Source organism: Coregonus lavaretus (assembly GCF_964263955.1).
Source record: "Coregonus lavaretus genome assembly, chromosome: 9".
NCBI lineage: Eukaryota > Metazoa > Chordata > Actinopteri > Salmoniformes > Salmonidae > Coregonus > Coregonus lavaretus.
Genome location: NC_139996.1, coordinates 6,092,674 through 6,108,145, shown reverse-complemented (window position 1 = coordinate 6,108,145; position 15,472 = coordinate 6,092,674). Strand labels below are relative to the sequence as shown.

General features: G+C 45.1%; 1 protein-coding gene across 1 annotated transcript in view; it reads right to left on the bottom strand.

Moving 5' to 3' along the window:
• Positions 1 to 12,553, bottom strand: part of LOC311134893 (solute carrier organic anion transporter family member 1C1-like) — a gene marked incomplete at both ends in the record, with an annotated part of 39,557 nt that extends 27,004 nt beyond the window's left edge. The window contains one exon of the mRNA XM_084168659.1: positions 12,395 to 12,553. Within this exon, the coding sequence (XP_084024785.1) occupies positions 12,395 to 12,553 (159 nt within the window). The remainder of the gene's footprint in view (positions 1 to 12,394) is intronic.
• Between the last annotated feature and the right edge of the window lie 2,919 nt (positions 12,554 to 15,472).

Here is a 15,472-nt window from a genome sequence, read left to right as displayed (position 1 = left end):
AGGTGGGGGTTGTGCTTACAGCCCAACACCGTGCAGGACGTTTGGCATTTGCCAGAGAACACCAAGATTTCAAATTCGCCACTGGTGCCCTGTGCTCTTCACAGATGAAAGCAGGTTCACACTGAGCACGTGACAGATGTGACAGAGTCTGGAGACGCCGTGGAGAACGTTCTGCTGCCTGCAACATCCTCCAGCATGACCGGTTTGGCGGTGGGTCAGTCATGGTGTGGGGTGGCATTTCTTTGGGGGGCCGCACAGCCCTCCATGTGCTCGCCAGAGGTAGCCTGACTGCAATTAGGTACCGAGATGAGATCCTCAGACCCCTTGTGAGACCATATGCTGGTGCGGTTGGCCCTGGGTTCCTCCTAATGCAAGACAATGCTAGACCTCATGTGGCTGGAGTGTGTCAGCAGTTCCTGCAAGAGGAAGGCATTGATGCTATGGACTGGCCCACCCGTTCCCCAGACCTGAATCCAATTGAGCACATCTGGGAAATCATGTCTCGCTCCATCCACCAACGCCACGTTGCACCACAGACTGTCCAGGAGTTGGCGGATGCTTTAGTCCAGGTCTGGGAGGAGATCCCTCAGGAGACCATCCGCCACCTCATCAGGAGCATGCCCAGGCGTTGTAGGGAGGTCATACAGGCACGTGGAGGCCACACACACTACTGAGCCTAATTTTGACTTGTTTTAAGGACATTACATCAAAGTTGGATAGCCTGTAGTGTGGTTTTCCACTTTAATTTTGAGGGTGACTCCAAATCTAGACCTCCGTGGGTTGATTTCCATTGATCATTTTTGTGTGATTTTGTTGTCAGCACATTCAACTATGTAAAGAAAAAAGTATTTAATAAGATTATTTCATTCATTCAGATCTAGGATGTGTTTTTTTAGTGTTCCCTTAATTTTTTTGAGCAGTGTATCATGACATGATCCTGTGGTTGAAATTTTACCCTCAAAACAATTTTTTAAACCAATGCATTTTCCACGCAGATTCCACGTCAATACACGTTGACAAATTACGTTGTAACAACGTTGACTCAACCAGTTTTTGTCCAGTGGGTCTGTGCACCATCTGTGCACCAAAATCTCTCCAAGTTTTCACCATCATTGTAAAGTTATTTTGTTGCTTTGCCAAAGTCATTTCTCAAGATTATTATTTATTTCAAGTGATTAGTGATTCATTTTAAGGTAAAACTAAGCTGAGCTGTTCGAGCATAACATGTCAACCCTGTTAAACATAGATATATATATATATTTATTTTTTTTACAATATAATTTTTGGGGTGAAGCTTGCATTTAATTGCCCCTCCCTGTTGCACACAACAAGCTTCCATTCCCCTTGTCACGAGGGGATTTATGGCTGATTTAGGAAGAAATCATCAACCCTGTTACAGTCAACCCTGTTATGGTCAACCCTGTTACTTTATTTGGCACTTAATAGGCTCTTACTAAAGTCATTTAACCTCTTGAGATGGGAAAACATGTTTGTTTTTTAAGTTGAATATGTGCTCTTCATGAAAGAATGTAGAAATTCTGTGAAATAAAAATGTTTTTTTATCACAATACCCAAAAGAGACTAATTTCATGGAATGACCCTGCAGCTGACGTGGCACTGGTAAGTAGTTAGCTGCGTGTGCAGTGCAGTAATAGACCTAGAAGTATTGTAGCCCAAGACATAGAAACGCCTGGGCTTTTTCTGGGTCACTGGTATTGACGGTGCTGCTTGACATACAGTTGAAGTCAGAAGTTGCCAAATACATTTAAACTCAGTTTTTCACAATTCCTGACATTTAATCCTAGTAAAAATTCCCTGTTTTAGGTCAGTTAGGATCACCACTTTATTTTAAGAATGTGAAATGTCAGAATAATAGAGAATGATTTATTTAAGCTTTTATTTCTTTCAACACATTCCCAGTGGGTTAGAAGTTTACATACAGTCAATTAGTATTTGGTAACATTGCCTTTAAATTGATTAACTTGGGTCAAACGTTTCGGGTAGCCTTCCACAATAAGTTGGGTGAATTTTGGCCCATTCCTCCTGACAGAGCTGGTGTAACTGAGTCAGGTTTGTAAGCCTCCTTGCTCCCACATGCTTTTTCAGTTCTGCCCACACATTTTCTATAGGATTGAGGTCAGGGCTTTGTGATGGCCACTCCAATACTTTGACTTTGTTGTCCTTAAGCCATTTTGCCACAACTTTGGAAGTATGCTTGGGGTCATTGTCCATTTGGAAGACCCATTTGCGACCAAGCTTTAACTTCCTGACTGATGTCTTGAGATGTTGCTTCAATATATCCACATAATTTTCCTTCCTCATGATGCCATCTATTTTGTGAAGTGAACCAGTCCCTCCTGCAGCAAAGCACCCCCACAGCATGATGCTGCCACCCCCATGTTTCACGGTTGGGATGGTGTTCTTCGGCTTGCAAGTTACCCCCTTTTTCCTCCAAACATAACGATGGTCATTATGGCCAAACTGCCCTATTATTGTTTCATCAGACCAGAGGACATTTCTCCAAAAAGTACGATCTTCATCCCCATGTGCAGTTGCAAACAGTAGTCTGGCTTTTTAATGCCGGTTTTGGAGCAGTGGCTTCTTCCTTGCCTAGCGGCCTTTCAGGTTATGTCGATATAGGACTCGTTTTACTGTGGATATAGATACTTTTGTACCTGTTTCCTCCAGCATCTTCACAAGATCCTTTGCTGTTGTTCTGGGATTGATTTGCACTTTTCACACCAAAGTACATTCATCTCTAGGAGACAGAACGCGTCTCCTTCCTGAGCGGTATGACGGCTGCGTGGTCCCATGCTGTTTAGCCTTGTGTACTATTGTTTGTACAGATGAACGTGGTACCTTCAGGCGTTTTGGAAATTGCTCCCAAGGATGAACCAGACTTGTGGAGGTCTACACATTTTTTTCTGAGGTCTTGGCTGATTTCTTTTGATTTTCCCATGATGTCAAGCAAAGAGGCACTGAGTTTGAAGGTAGGCCTTGAAATACATCCACAGGTACATCTCCAATTGACTCAAATTATGTCAATTAGCCTATCAGAAGCTTCTAAAGCCATGACATCATTTTCTGGAATTTCCCAAGCTGTTGAAAGGCACAGTCAACTTAGTGTATGTAAACTTCTGAGCCACTGGAATTGTGATACAGTGAATTATAAGTGAAATAATCTGTCTGTAAACAATTGTTGGAAAGATTACTTGTGTCATGCACAAAGTAGATCTCCTAACCGACTTGCCAAAACTATAGTTTGTTAACAAGAAACATGTGGAGTGGTTGAAAAACAAGTTTTAATGACTACAACCTAAGTGTATGTAAACCTCCGACTTCAACTGTGTGTAACATAACATATGCATTTAGCAGAAGCTTTTATCCTAAGCGACTTACAACTGAGCGTGTAAATTTTTTATATGGGTGGTCACAGCAAACATCGAACCCACCACCCTGGTGTTGCTAGCGTCAGGCTCTTACCAACTGAGCCACACAGGACCATGAAGGGTTGTTATGCAGAAGGTCCCATGTTTGAGCCCAGATCAGGACAGAGACAGGCCCTAAACTCTATTACAGCAAGTCACTTACTGCTGAGGGCTACCTCTTTCAATTTGCAGATACAGTGCTTGTGTAAAGTTAATGTACAGTACAGTCATCATTAGCTGCACTAATCAAATACAAAGACAGTTACTGTACACACACGGTACACAGGCTAGTGGCAAACAAGAAGCTGTTTCACTGTACACAGACAGACAGACACACAGACTGACAGACAAACAGACACACACACACACACAATCTCTCTCTCTCTCTCTCTCTCTCTCTCTCGCTTTCTCGCTTTCTCTCCTCTTTCTCTCTCTATCACTCTCTCTTGCTCTCTCCTCTCTCTCTCTCTCTCTCTCTTGCTCTCTCCTCTCTCTCTCTCTCTCTCTCTCTCTCTCTCCCTCTCTCTCTCTCTGTCTCTCTCTCTCTCTCTCTCTCTTGCTCTCTCCTCTCTCTCTCTCTCTTGCTCTCTCTCTCTCTCTCTCTGTCTCTCTCTCTCTCTCCCTCTCTCTCCTCTCTCCTCTCTCTATCACTCTCTCTCCTCTCTCTCTCTCTGTCTCTCTCTCTCTCTCTCTCTCTCTCTGTCTCTCTCTCTCTCTCCTCTCTCTCTCTCTCTCTCTCTCTAAGCAGCTTTTTAATTATTGTCCAACACATGCAGCTTTAATTCAGCCCTGGGTCTGGGTTAGGGCATTTCTTTTAGCCCTTTATAATACCCTGTAGGGTCTGGGTGAGGGATGGAGGGTGCAGACCAAAAGGCACTAATTAGGAATAAGTTACACTGAACATAAATATCAATGCAACATGTAAAGTGTTGGTCCCATGTTTCATGAGCTGAAATAATAGATCCCAGAAATGTTCCATATGCACAAAAAGCTTATTTCTCTCAAATGTTGTGCACAAATTTGTTTACATCCCTGTTAGTGAGCATTTCTCCTTTGCCAAGATAATCCATCCACCTGACAGGTGTGGCATATCAATAAGCTGATTAAACAGCATGATCATTACACAGGTTCACCTTGTGCTGGGGACAATAAAAGGCCACTAAAATGTGCAGTTTTGTCACCCAACACAATGCCACAGATGTCTAAGGTTTTGAGGGGGCGTGCAATTGGCATGCTGACTGCAGTAATGTCCACCAGAGCTGTTGCCAGAGAATTGAATGTTCATTTCTCTCCCATAAGCCACCTCCAAAGTCGTTTTATAGAATTTGGCAGAACGTCCAACCGGCCTCACAACCGCAGACCATGTGTATGGCGTTGTGTGGGCAAGCGGTTTGCTGATGTCAATGTTGTGAACAGAGTGCCCCATTGTGGCAGTGGGGTTATGGTATGGGCAGTCATAAGCTATGGACAAACAACAGAATTGCATTTTATCGATGGCAATTTGAATGCACAGAGATACCGTGACGACAACCTGAGGACCATTGTCGTGCCATTCATCCGCCGCCATCACCTATTTTTTAAGCATGATAATGCACGGCCCCGTGTTGCAAGGATCAGTACACCATCCCTGGAAGCTGAATATGTCCCAGTTCTTCCATGGCCTGCATACTCATCAGACATGTCACCCATTGAGCATGTTTGGGATGCTCTGGATCGATGTGTACGACAGCGTGTTCCAGTTCCCGCCAATATCCTGCAACTACGCACAGCCATTGAAGAGGAGTGGGATAACATTCCACAGGCCACAATAAACAGCCTGATCAACTCTATGCGAAAGAGATATGTCGCGCTGCATGAGGCAAATAGTGGTCACAACAGATACTGACTGGTTTTCTGATCCACGCCCCTACCTTTTTCTTAAGGTATCTGTGACCAACAGATACATATCTGTATTCCCAGTCATGTGAAATCCATAGATTAGGGCCTAATGCATTTATTTCAATTGACCGATTTCCTTATATGAACTGTAATTCAGTAAAATCTTTGAAATTGTTGTATGTTGTGTTCATATTTTTGTTCAGTATAACACCTTGCATGATCCTTATTAGGCTTAGTTATATTCGCTACGTTCCACTGCAGTCGAGTTCACACAAGTTTCTGTTTTGAAATAATCAATTTGGGAAACCAAAGCCTGTACAACATGATATACACACTGCCTTACAACATGATATACACACTGCCTTACAACATGATACACACACTGCCTTACAACATGATACACACACTGCCTTACAACATGATACACACACTGCCTTACAACATGATACACACACTGCCTTACAACATGATACACACACTGCCTTACAACATGATACACACACTGCCTTACAACATGATACACACACTTCCTTACAACATGATACACACACTGCCTTACAACATGATACACACACTGCCTTACAACATGATACACACACTGCCTTACAACATGATACACACACTGCCTTACAACATGATACACACACTGCCTTACAACATGATACACACACTGCCTTACAACATGATACACACACTGCCTTACAACATGACACACACACTGCCTTACAACATGATACACACACTGCCTTACAACATGATACACACACTGCCTTACAACATGATACACACACTGCCTTACAACATGATATACACACTTCCTTACAACATGACACACACACTGTTTTACAACATGACACACACACTGCCTTACAACATGATACACACACTGCCTTACAACATGATACACACACTGCCTTACAACATGATACACACACTGCCTTACAACATGATACACACACTGCCTTACAACATGATATACACACTGCCTTACAACATGATATACACACTGCCTTACAACATGATACACACACTGCCTTACAACATGATACACACGCTGCCTTACAACATGATACACAGACTGTCTGACAGCATGATACACACACTGCCTTACAACATGATACACACACTGCCTTACAACATGATACACACACTGTCTGACAGCATGATACACACACTGCCTTACAACATGATACACACACTGCCTTACAACATGATACACACACTGCCTTACAACATGATACACACACTGCCTTACAACATGATATACACACTGCCTTACAACATGATACACACACTGCCTTACAACATGATATCAAATCAAATCAAATTGTATTGGTCACATACACGTGTTTAGCAGATGTTATTGCGGGTGGAGGGAAATGTTTGTGCTTCTAGCTCCAACAGTGCAGTAATTTCTAACAAGTAATATCTAACAATTTCACAACATATACCCAATACACACAAATATAATTAAGGAATGAATTAAGAATATATACATATATGGACGAGCGATGTCAGAGCGGCATGGACTAAGATACAGTAGAATAGTATAGAATACAGTGTATACATAAAAGATGAGTAATGTGAGATATGTAAACATTATTAAAATCAAATCAAATGTTATTTGTCACATACACATGTGTAGCAGATGTCATAGCGGGTGTAGCGAAATACTTGTGCTTCTAGCTCCGACAGTGCGTAATATGTAACAAGTAATATCTAACAATATCACAACATATACCCAATACACACAAAACAAGAAAGGAATGGAATTTAAGAAAATCTACATATATGGACAAGCAATGACAGAGCGGTATGGACTAAGATACAGTAGAATATTATAGAATATAATGCAGTATGTACAGTACATATGAGATGAGTAGTGCAAGTAAAAATTATTAAAGTGACTGTAAAAAGAATTAAAGTGACTAATGTTCAATTTCTTAAAGTGGCCAGTGATTTCAATAAGCAGCAGCCTCGAATGTTTATTTTATTAATTTTTCCAGGCAAGTCAGTTAACAACAAATTCTTATTTACAATGACGGCCTACACCGGCCAAACCCGGACGACGCTGGGCCAATTGTGCGCTGCCCTATGGGACTCCCAATCACGGCCGGTTGTGATACAGCCTGGAATCGAACCAGGGGGTCTGTAGTGACGACTCAAGCACTGAGATGCAATGCCTTAGACTGCTGCGCCACTCGGGAGCCCAATGTGCTAGTGATGGCTATTTAACAGTCTGATGGCCTTGAGATAGAAGCTGTTTTTCATTCTCTTGGTCCCAGCTTTGATGCACCTGTACTGACCTCGCCTTCTGGATGACAGTGGGGTGAACAGGCAGTGGCTCGGGTGGTTGATGTCCTTGATGATCTTTTTGGCCTTCCTGTGACATAGGGTGCTGTATGTGTCTTGGAAGGCAGGTAGTTTGCCCCCGATAATGCGTTCGGCAGACTGTACCATCCTCTGGAGAGCCCTGCGGTTGCGGGCGGTGCAGTTGCCGTACCAGGTGGTGATACAGCCCGACAGGATGCTCTCAATTGTGCATCTGTAAAAGTTTGTGAGGGTTTTAAGTGCCAAGACAAATTTCTTTACATTTACATTTACATTTATGTCATTTAGCAGACGCTCTTATCCAGAGCGACTTACAAACTGGTGCATTCACCTTATGATAGCCAGTGGGACAACCACTGATGTTAAAGAGGCTCTGTTGCGCCTTCTTCACCACACTGTCTGTGTGGGTGGTCCATTTCAGTTTGTCAGTGATGTGTCCGCCAAGGAACTTGAAGCTTTCCACCTTCTTCCACTGCGGTCCCGTCGACGTGGATAGGGGGGTGCAGCCTCTGTCTTACAGAGCCACTAGATTCCTCTAAGAGATGCTTCTAGTTTGTTCCCTTTAGGCCAGTCTGATGACTTTCAGTCAGATGATTCCCCCTCTCCGGCACACAAACACACACACACACACACACACACACACACACACACACACACACACACACACACACACACACACACACACACACACACACACACACACACACACACACACACACACACACACACACACACACACACACACACACACACACACACACACACACACACACACACACACACACACACACACACACACACACACACAAACACACACACACACCCCACCAATCTCCCATGGTAGTATACTTCTCCCTTATATCCATTACTGCACAGATAGGAGTGACTACCCACCAGTTCCAGTTATTCTATGACGACATACATAATCATAAAATCAAACGTCAAAGGCGGATCCAAAAAGGGCTCTGCCTATACTGTGGCGGGAAAGATCATCTACTCAGCCATTGCCCTGATCGCCCCCCACGGAGAGATGAGAAGGGTCCCTCCGCTGCCATGCAGGTAGGCATGTCCTTATTTCTAAATAGCTCACAGAAGCAATTCTCCATCCCAGTATTGATAACCGTGAAGGGGGTTACTAAGTACGTAGAGGGCTTGATAGATTCGGGAGCAGCAGGTAATTTTATCGATCACCAGCTAGTACAAGAGCTTGACATTGATCTAACAGCCATTGGGCATGGGCTTCATTACGCACCTGACACAGAGCGTTACCCTCCAGATTGGAGTTTTCCACACCAAAACCATTCAACTCATGGAACTCTCATCCCCTAAACAGCCACTCATCCTCGGACACCCCTGGCTTTGTCGTCATGACCCTGCCATCTGGTGGCGACTAGGTGAACTACTGTCCTGGACTTCTACCTGCTTCACCAGTTGTCTCAGCCTACCCTGCTGAGCCACCACCATTGAGGACTCTGCCTCTGCAGTGCCACCCACCATACCATCTGAATACGCCCAGTACAGCAATGTCTTTAGCAAAATCAAGGCCTCCACTCTGCCACCACATCGCCCAGGGGACTGTGCTATTGACTTACTCCCTGGAGTGTCCCCACCGAAGGGCCGTGTTTACCCCCTATCTATCCCGGAAAATGAGGCAATGGAGAACTACATTGATGAAACACTCAAAAACGTTTTCATTCGTCCTTCTTCTTCCCCAGCTGCGTCCAGCTTCTTCTTCGTTGAAAAAAAGGATGGTGGTCTCCGTCCATGTATTGATTACCGTTCCCTGAATGACGTTACGGTCAAGAACCGTTTCCCTCTTCCTCTGATCCCAGCAACCATTGAACAAGTGGGCCGCGCCAACATCTATACAAAACTCGACCTGCGAAGTGCTTATAACCTTGTCCGTATACGTAAAGGCGTCGAATGGAAGACTGCCTTTATCACCGCACGAGGCCACTACGAATACCTGGTCATGCCCTACGGCCTTACTAACGCCCCCGCCGTCTTCCAATCCTTTATGAACGAGGTTTTCCAGGATATGATCAAACGCTTTCTCATCGTCTACATTGATGACATCCTGATTTACTCCTACTCCCTGAAGGAACACATACATCATGTACAAAGGGTTCTTCAACGGCTCCTTGACCATTACCTTTATGTGAAGACTGAAAAGAGCACCTTCCATGTAACCTCGGTAAACTTCCTCGGGTTCGTACTGACACCTGGAGGGGTCAGCATGGGATGAGAACAAAGTCACGGCTGTCAGTAACTGGCCCAAACCCACCACCGTTAAGGAACTCTAACGTTTCATTGGGTTCTCCAACTACTATCGCCGTTTCATTTGGAACTTCAGTTCTACTGCCGCTCCCCTCACTGCCCTTACCAGCCAAAATACCCGGACCCTTCAATGGACTGATACCGCCCTGATGCTTTCAACACATTGAAACGCCTCTTCACCTCAGCTCCTGTTCTTTGCCAACCTGATCCGACCCTTCCTTTCACCCTGGAGGTGGATGCCTCCGAAGTAGGAGTAGGAGCCATACTCTATCAACGGGTGGGAACACCTCCAAAATCACATCCTTGTGCCTTCTTCTCCAGGAAGTTATCCTCCGCTGAGAGGAATTACGATGTGGGGAACAGAACTCCTTGCCATCAGGCTGGCCCTCGAGGAGTGGCGCCACTGGTTGGAGGGTGCACAACATCCCTTTCTCATCCTAACAGATCATCGTAATCTGGAATATATCAGAGGGGCCAAGAGGTTAAACTCCAGACAAGCCCGCTGGGCTCTTTTCACACACTTCCATTTTCATGTTACTTACATCCCTGGAAAGAAAAACATAAAAGCTGATGCTCTCTCCCGCCAGTTTGACCTTCCGACCAATAACTCAGACCCTACACCCATTCTTCCTTCCTCTTGCATTATGGGACTGGTACATTGGGAGGTTCACTCTGCCATACAAGAAGCCCTAACCTCAGACCCGGCTCCTCCTGAGACACCAGCTGGGAAGAGTTACGTACCAGCGGTTGTTAGACCCCAACTGATGCAATGGTGTCACACGTCCTTGGGGTCAGGACATCCGGGCATTACAGGAACCACCGAACTTCTAGCCTGTAAGTTCTGGTAGTCCTCAATGGCATCTGACGTAAGGGATTACGTACTCTCCTGTCCAGTCTGCGCCCAAACCAAAAGCCCTCGTCATCTCCCTTCCGGTAAGCTTCCACCTTTGCCAATCCCTCACAGACCCTGGTCCCACACAACTGTTGACTTCATCACAGACCTTCCTGAATCCTCTGTTAACACCACCATCCTTGTCATAGTGTGTTGTCTGGTTCCTCTTCCTCATTTACACAACGCCATGGAATTGGCTGAGTGTATGTTCCAGCAGGTGTTCTATCTGTATGGGATTCCGGGCCCCAGTTTGTCTCCCGGGTGTGGCGAGCCTTCTGTGACCGACTGGGGGTCACCCTCAGCCTCTCCTCCGGGTACCATCCCCAGACCAACGGGCAGACGGAAGTCTCTAATACCCAGAAACGCTTTGCCGACAGACGCCGCCGACCTACGCCACTCTTTCACCACGGACAGTGTGTGTGGCTCTCTACCAGAAACATCCAGCTCCGCCTCCCCTGCAAAAAGTTCTGTCCTCGCTTCATTGGTCCCTTCAAGATAACCCATTGCATCAACCCTGTCACGTAGGTCTGGGGAGGTCTGGGGAGTAGGCACACTGAGGTAGTCCTTTCTTTGACAAATGGCTAGAAAACTGCTGTAGCTCTGTTCCCTCCATACAGCCACATGACAACTACTACAGTCAGGCACACTGTAGACCAGGGCTAACTGTGTCCTTTACATTGTATCTAAGTCGAACTCAAAGACCCATCAAAGAATCCTACAGTAAAATATGATCTTCCCTTAGAGAGGATCATTTACTTAATACCATGTGGTGGATTAAGTTATTCAAGCGCACTATATTAATGGGGGTGAAAGAAAGGTAAAGTGGGACAATGTCTTGAACTGGGATGTTAAGCCCAGGTCTTGAAGAGGGTTGGGGGTCAGGAGACTAGGGGGACCAGGGGCCATGGAGCCAGGGGGACAAGGGGGCAGGGGGCCATGGAGCCAGGGGGACCAGGGGGCAGGGTGCCATGGAGCCAGGGGGACCAGGGGGCAGGGTGCCATGGAGCCAGGGGGACAAGGGGGTAGAGGGACAGTGTGCCATGGAGCCAGGGAGACAAGGGGGCAGGGTGCCATGGAGCCAGGGGGCAGGGGGCCGTGGAGCCAGGGGAACCAGGGGGCAGGGGAGAAGGGGCCATGGAGCCAGGGAGACCATGGGGCAGGGGGGCAGGGGGCCATGGAGCCAGGGGGCAGGGGGCCATGGAGCCACGGGGACCAGAGGACAGGAAGCCAGTAGAGACCAGAGTGTAGGGGGCCATGGAGCTGGGGGGAAGGGGGCCATGGAGTCATGGAGCCAGGGGGACCAGAGGGCAGGGAGGCAGTGGGCCAGGGAACAAGCTGTCAAGTTAAAACATGTATTTTTTCCTTGTTTTACAGTACGACATTATAAACTAGAAGTAGTAACTGTACGCAACTGAGAGGAGAGATTTTTTTGCATGATATTTGAACCCAGGGCCTGTATTCACAAGTTATATAGGATCAGTTCTGCCTTTTAGATCTTAATGAATATGTTTATATGTATAACAGGGACCTGATCCTAGATCAGTACAGGATTTTATTTTCCCATCAGGTGATTTGAGAAGTACTGTACCTTCAGACTGGAGCAACTGGACCTCTGCATCCCTGAAGATGATGGGGAAGAGGGGCCGTTGTCTGGTGTCCACCTCCCCTTAGCTGAAGCCTCCATCTTTCTAAAGAAGATAATGGTTTCTTCAGGTGAAGAAGTTTCTCTGTTGTAATCTTTCATCATTGGTTCACTCACACCTGTTGGAAGATATTATTTTCCAAAGAAAGTAAATGACTGTATACAGGCACCATCTAAAAATATGGAATTATATGGTGCCTTTCTTTCCCGTTTGTTTAGAAGGAGGCTGGAGAAATGATCTGAGTGCATAGAGATCTACAAAACATATTCAAAACTTAGGATATGGCCAATTCTCATTTTAGAAAAAGTCTGTCCTCCATCCTCTCTCCTCTGTCCACTCTGCTCCTGTGACCCGGAAACCGATAAGTGGTCGAGTGGTCAAGGAAATGTCAATTCGTTAGTAAGCGAACGGAAGAGTGTCCTTCCCTCTTCGATAGCCACCTTTCATCGAGGATAGCCATGTGTATCCTTCTCAGAAGAGTTTTGAAATCTGCCACACCCCCTTTGAATCAGCTGTTGTTTTGTCTGAGGAGAAAAGCATGCACACGTTTTTAAAACAATATGCTACTTATTGTTTTAGCTAGAAAACGTCTTGCACAACTAACTGAAACGCAGGAGTTGAGCAAATCCAATTGAGAAAAGGCCTATAAACCACAAAACCGACGTGCAACTATGGGCAAAACATACGTGGTTGGCTTAGATTGTTGACAACATGTAAGCTATATTTAGTCTCCAACGTTTATTGTAAACATAAATACATTTGCACAATGAGCACTTGTTGTCTCTCAAATACATCGTTACAGTTGTTGGTTAGCTTGCTAACGAATTTTAGTCATATTAGCATTGAAATTAAATCAGTCAAAACACCTCAAAACAAGACATGGTATAAAGAAAAATATAAAACGAGATGAAATTAGCCACTTACGATTCCCCACATGGCAGTTTCTTGTCATTCTTGCTAGCAATCTGTCCATCCAGAGTCACAACACGCTGACTTCTGCCCCATAGAAGTGCACACAACGTTTTCATGACGTTGTCAGCTAACCCATCTATATCACTATATCACAATATTGCAAGGCCTTTTCTCAATTGGTTTTGCTCAACTCCTGTGTCCTCTCTCCTCCGTACTCTCTGGCCTCCTTTTGAAAAAGGTCAAAGATAATCAAGGAGAGGTGGTAAAGAGAGGGAACATGGACGAAAATGCGGTTGTATGAAATGAGACTCGCACGTCATCAGGCAAATGACGTTTACAGGGGTGGATTTCCAAAATAAATGGATAAAGTGATCAAAACAAATGTAGCAATTTGTGCAAGACATTTAGCAGATAAAAGGATAAGTAGCATATTGTTTTTAAATGTTTGCATGCTTTCTCCTTCGAGAAAACAACAGCTAATTCAAAGGGTGTGTGGCAGATTTAAAATCTCTTAAATGAAGAACTCAGTGATAGACTTGTGCTTCCTCTCCAAAAGGAGGCTATCGAGGAGGGAGGACCGTCTTCTGTTTGCCTACTAACGAATTGACACTCTCCATGACCACTTATCGGTTTCCGGGTCACGGAGGAGAGAACACGGAGAACAGACTTTTTCCCAAATGAGAAAAGACCCAAGCTGTAGGCCTATGCCCTTTTTCTTGCCGCCGGAAATGCCATCTCCAGCCAAGGGAAGCACAACTTCCACCAAAATGGAAATGCCATCTCCAGCCAAGGGAAGCACATCTTCCACCAAAATGGAAATGCCATCTCCAGCCAAGGGAAGCACAACTTCCACCAAAATGGAAATGCCATCTCCAGCCAAGGGAAGCACAACTTCCACCAAAATGGAAACGCCATCTCCAGCCAAGGGAAGCACAACTTCCACCAAAATGGAAACGCCATCTCCAGCCAAGGGAAGCACAACTTCCACCAAAATGGAAATGCCATCTCCAGCCAAGGGAAGCACAACTTCCACCAAAATGGAAATGCCATCTCCAGCCAAGGGAAGCACAACTTCAACCAAAATGGAAATGCCATCTCCAGCCAAGGGAAGCACAACTTCCATCAAAATGGAAATGCCATCTCCAGCCAAGGGAAGCACAACTTCCACCAAAATGGAAATGCCATCTCCAGCCAAGGGTAGCACAACGTCCACCAAAATGCCGCTGCATTTGTTTACGAGGTCGCTAACATATTACTTTGGCTTTCAAAGGTTGACCAAACCAATCTAATATCAAAGACAGTGCCCACTTTGTGGTGCTGTTTTCCGGATTTTCTGAACGACTAATGAACAACTGAATCATGTAGCCTACAGAAGAGATGACAAAACTCGCATTGTGTGTGGAAGCCACAAGCAATTTCTCACGGTAAACACCCTTTGTTTTCTAAGTAGAGCAAACAAACAGAAAGTACAGATAGCCTCATGCACTAAAAGGGCCTATACAGTGGCTTGCAAAAGTATTCACCCCCCTTGGCATTTTGCCTATTTTGTTGCCTTACAACCTGGAATTAAAATGGATTTTTGGGGGGGTTGTATCATTTGATTTACACAACATGCCTACCACTTTGAAGATGCAAAATATGTTTTATTGTGAAACAAACAAGAAATAAGACCAAAAAAAAACGAACTTGAGTGTGCGTAACTATTCACCCCCCCCCAAAGTCACCTTTTGCAGCAATTACAGCTGCAAGTGTCTTGGGGTATGTCTCTATAAGCTTGGCACATCTAGCCACTGGGATTTTTGCCCATTCTTCAAGGCAAAACTGCTCCAGCTCCTTCAAGTTGGATGGGTTCCACTGGTGTACAGCAATCTTTAAGTCATACCACAGATTCTCAATTGGATTGAGGTTTGGGCTTTGACTAGGCCATTCCAATACATTTAAATGTTTCCCCTTAAACCACTCAAGTGTTCTTTCAATTTTTTAAAATAATTTACATTTTACATTTTAGTCATTTAGCAGACGCTCTTATCTAGAGCGACTTACAGTTAGTGAGTGCATACATTTTCATACTGCCCCCCCGTGGGAAATGAACCCACAACCCTGGCATTGCA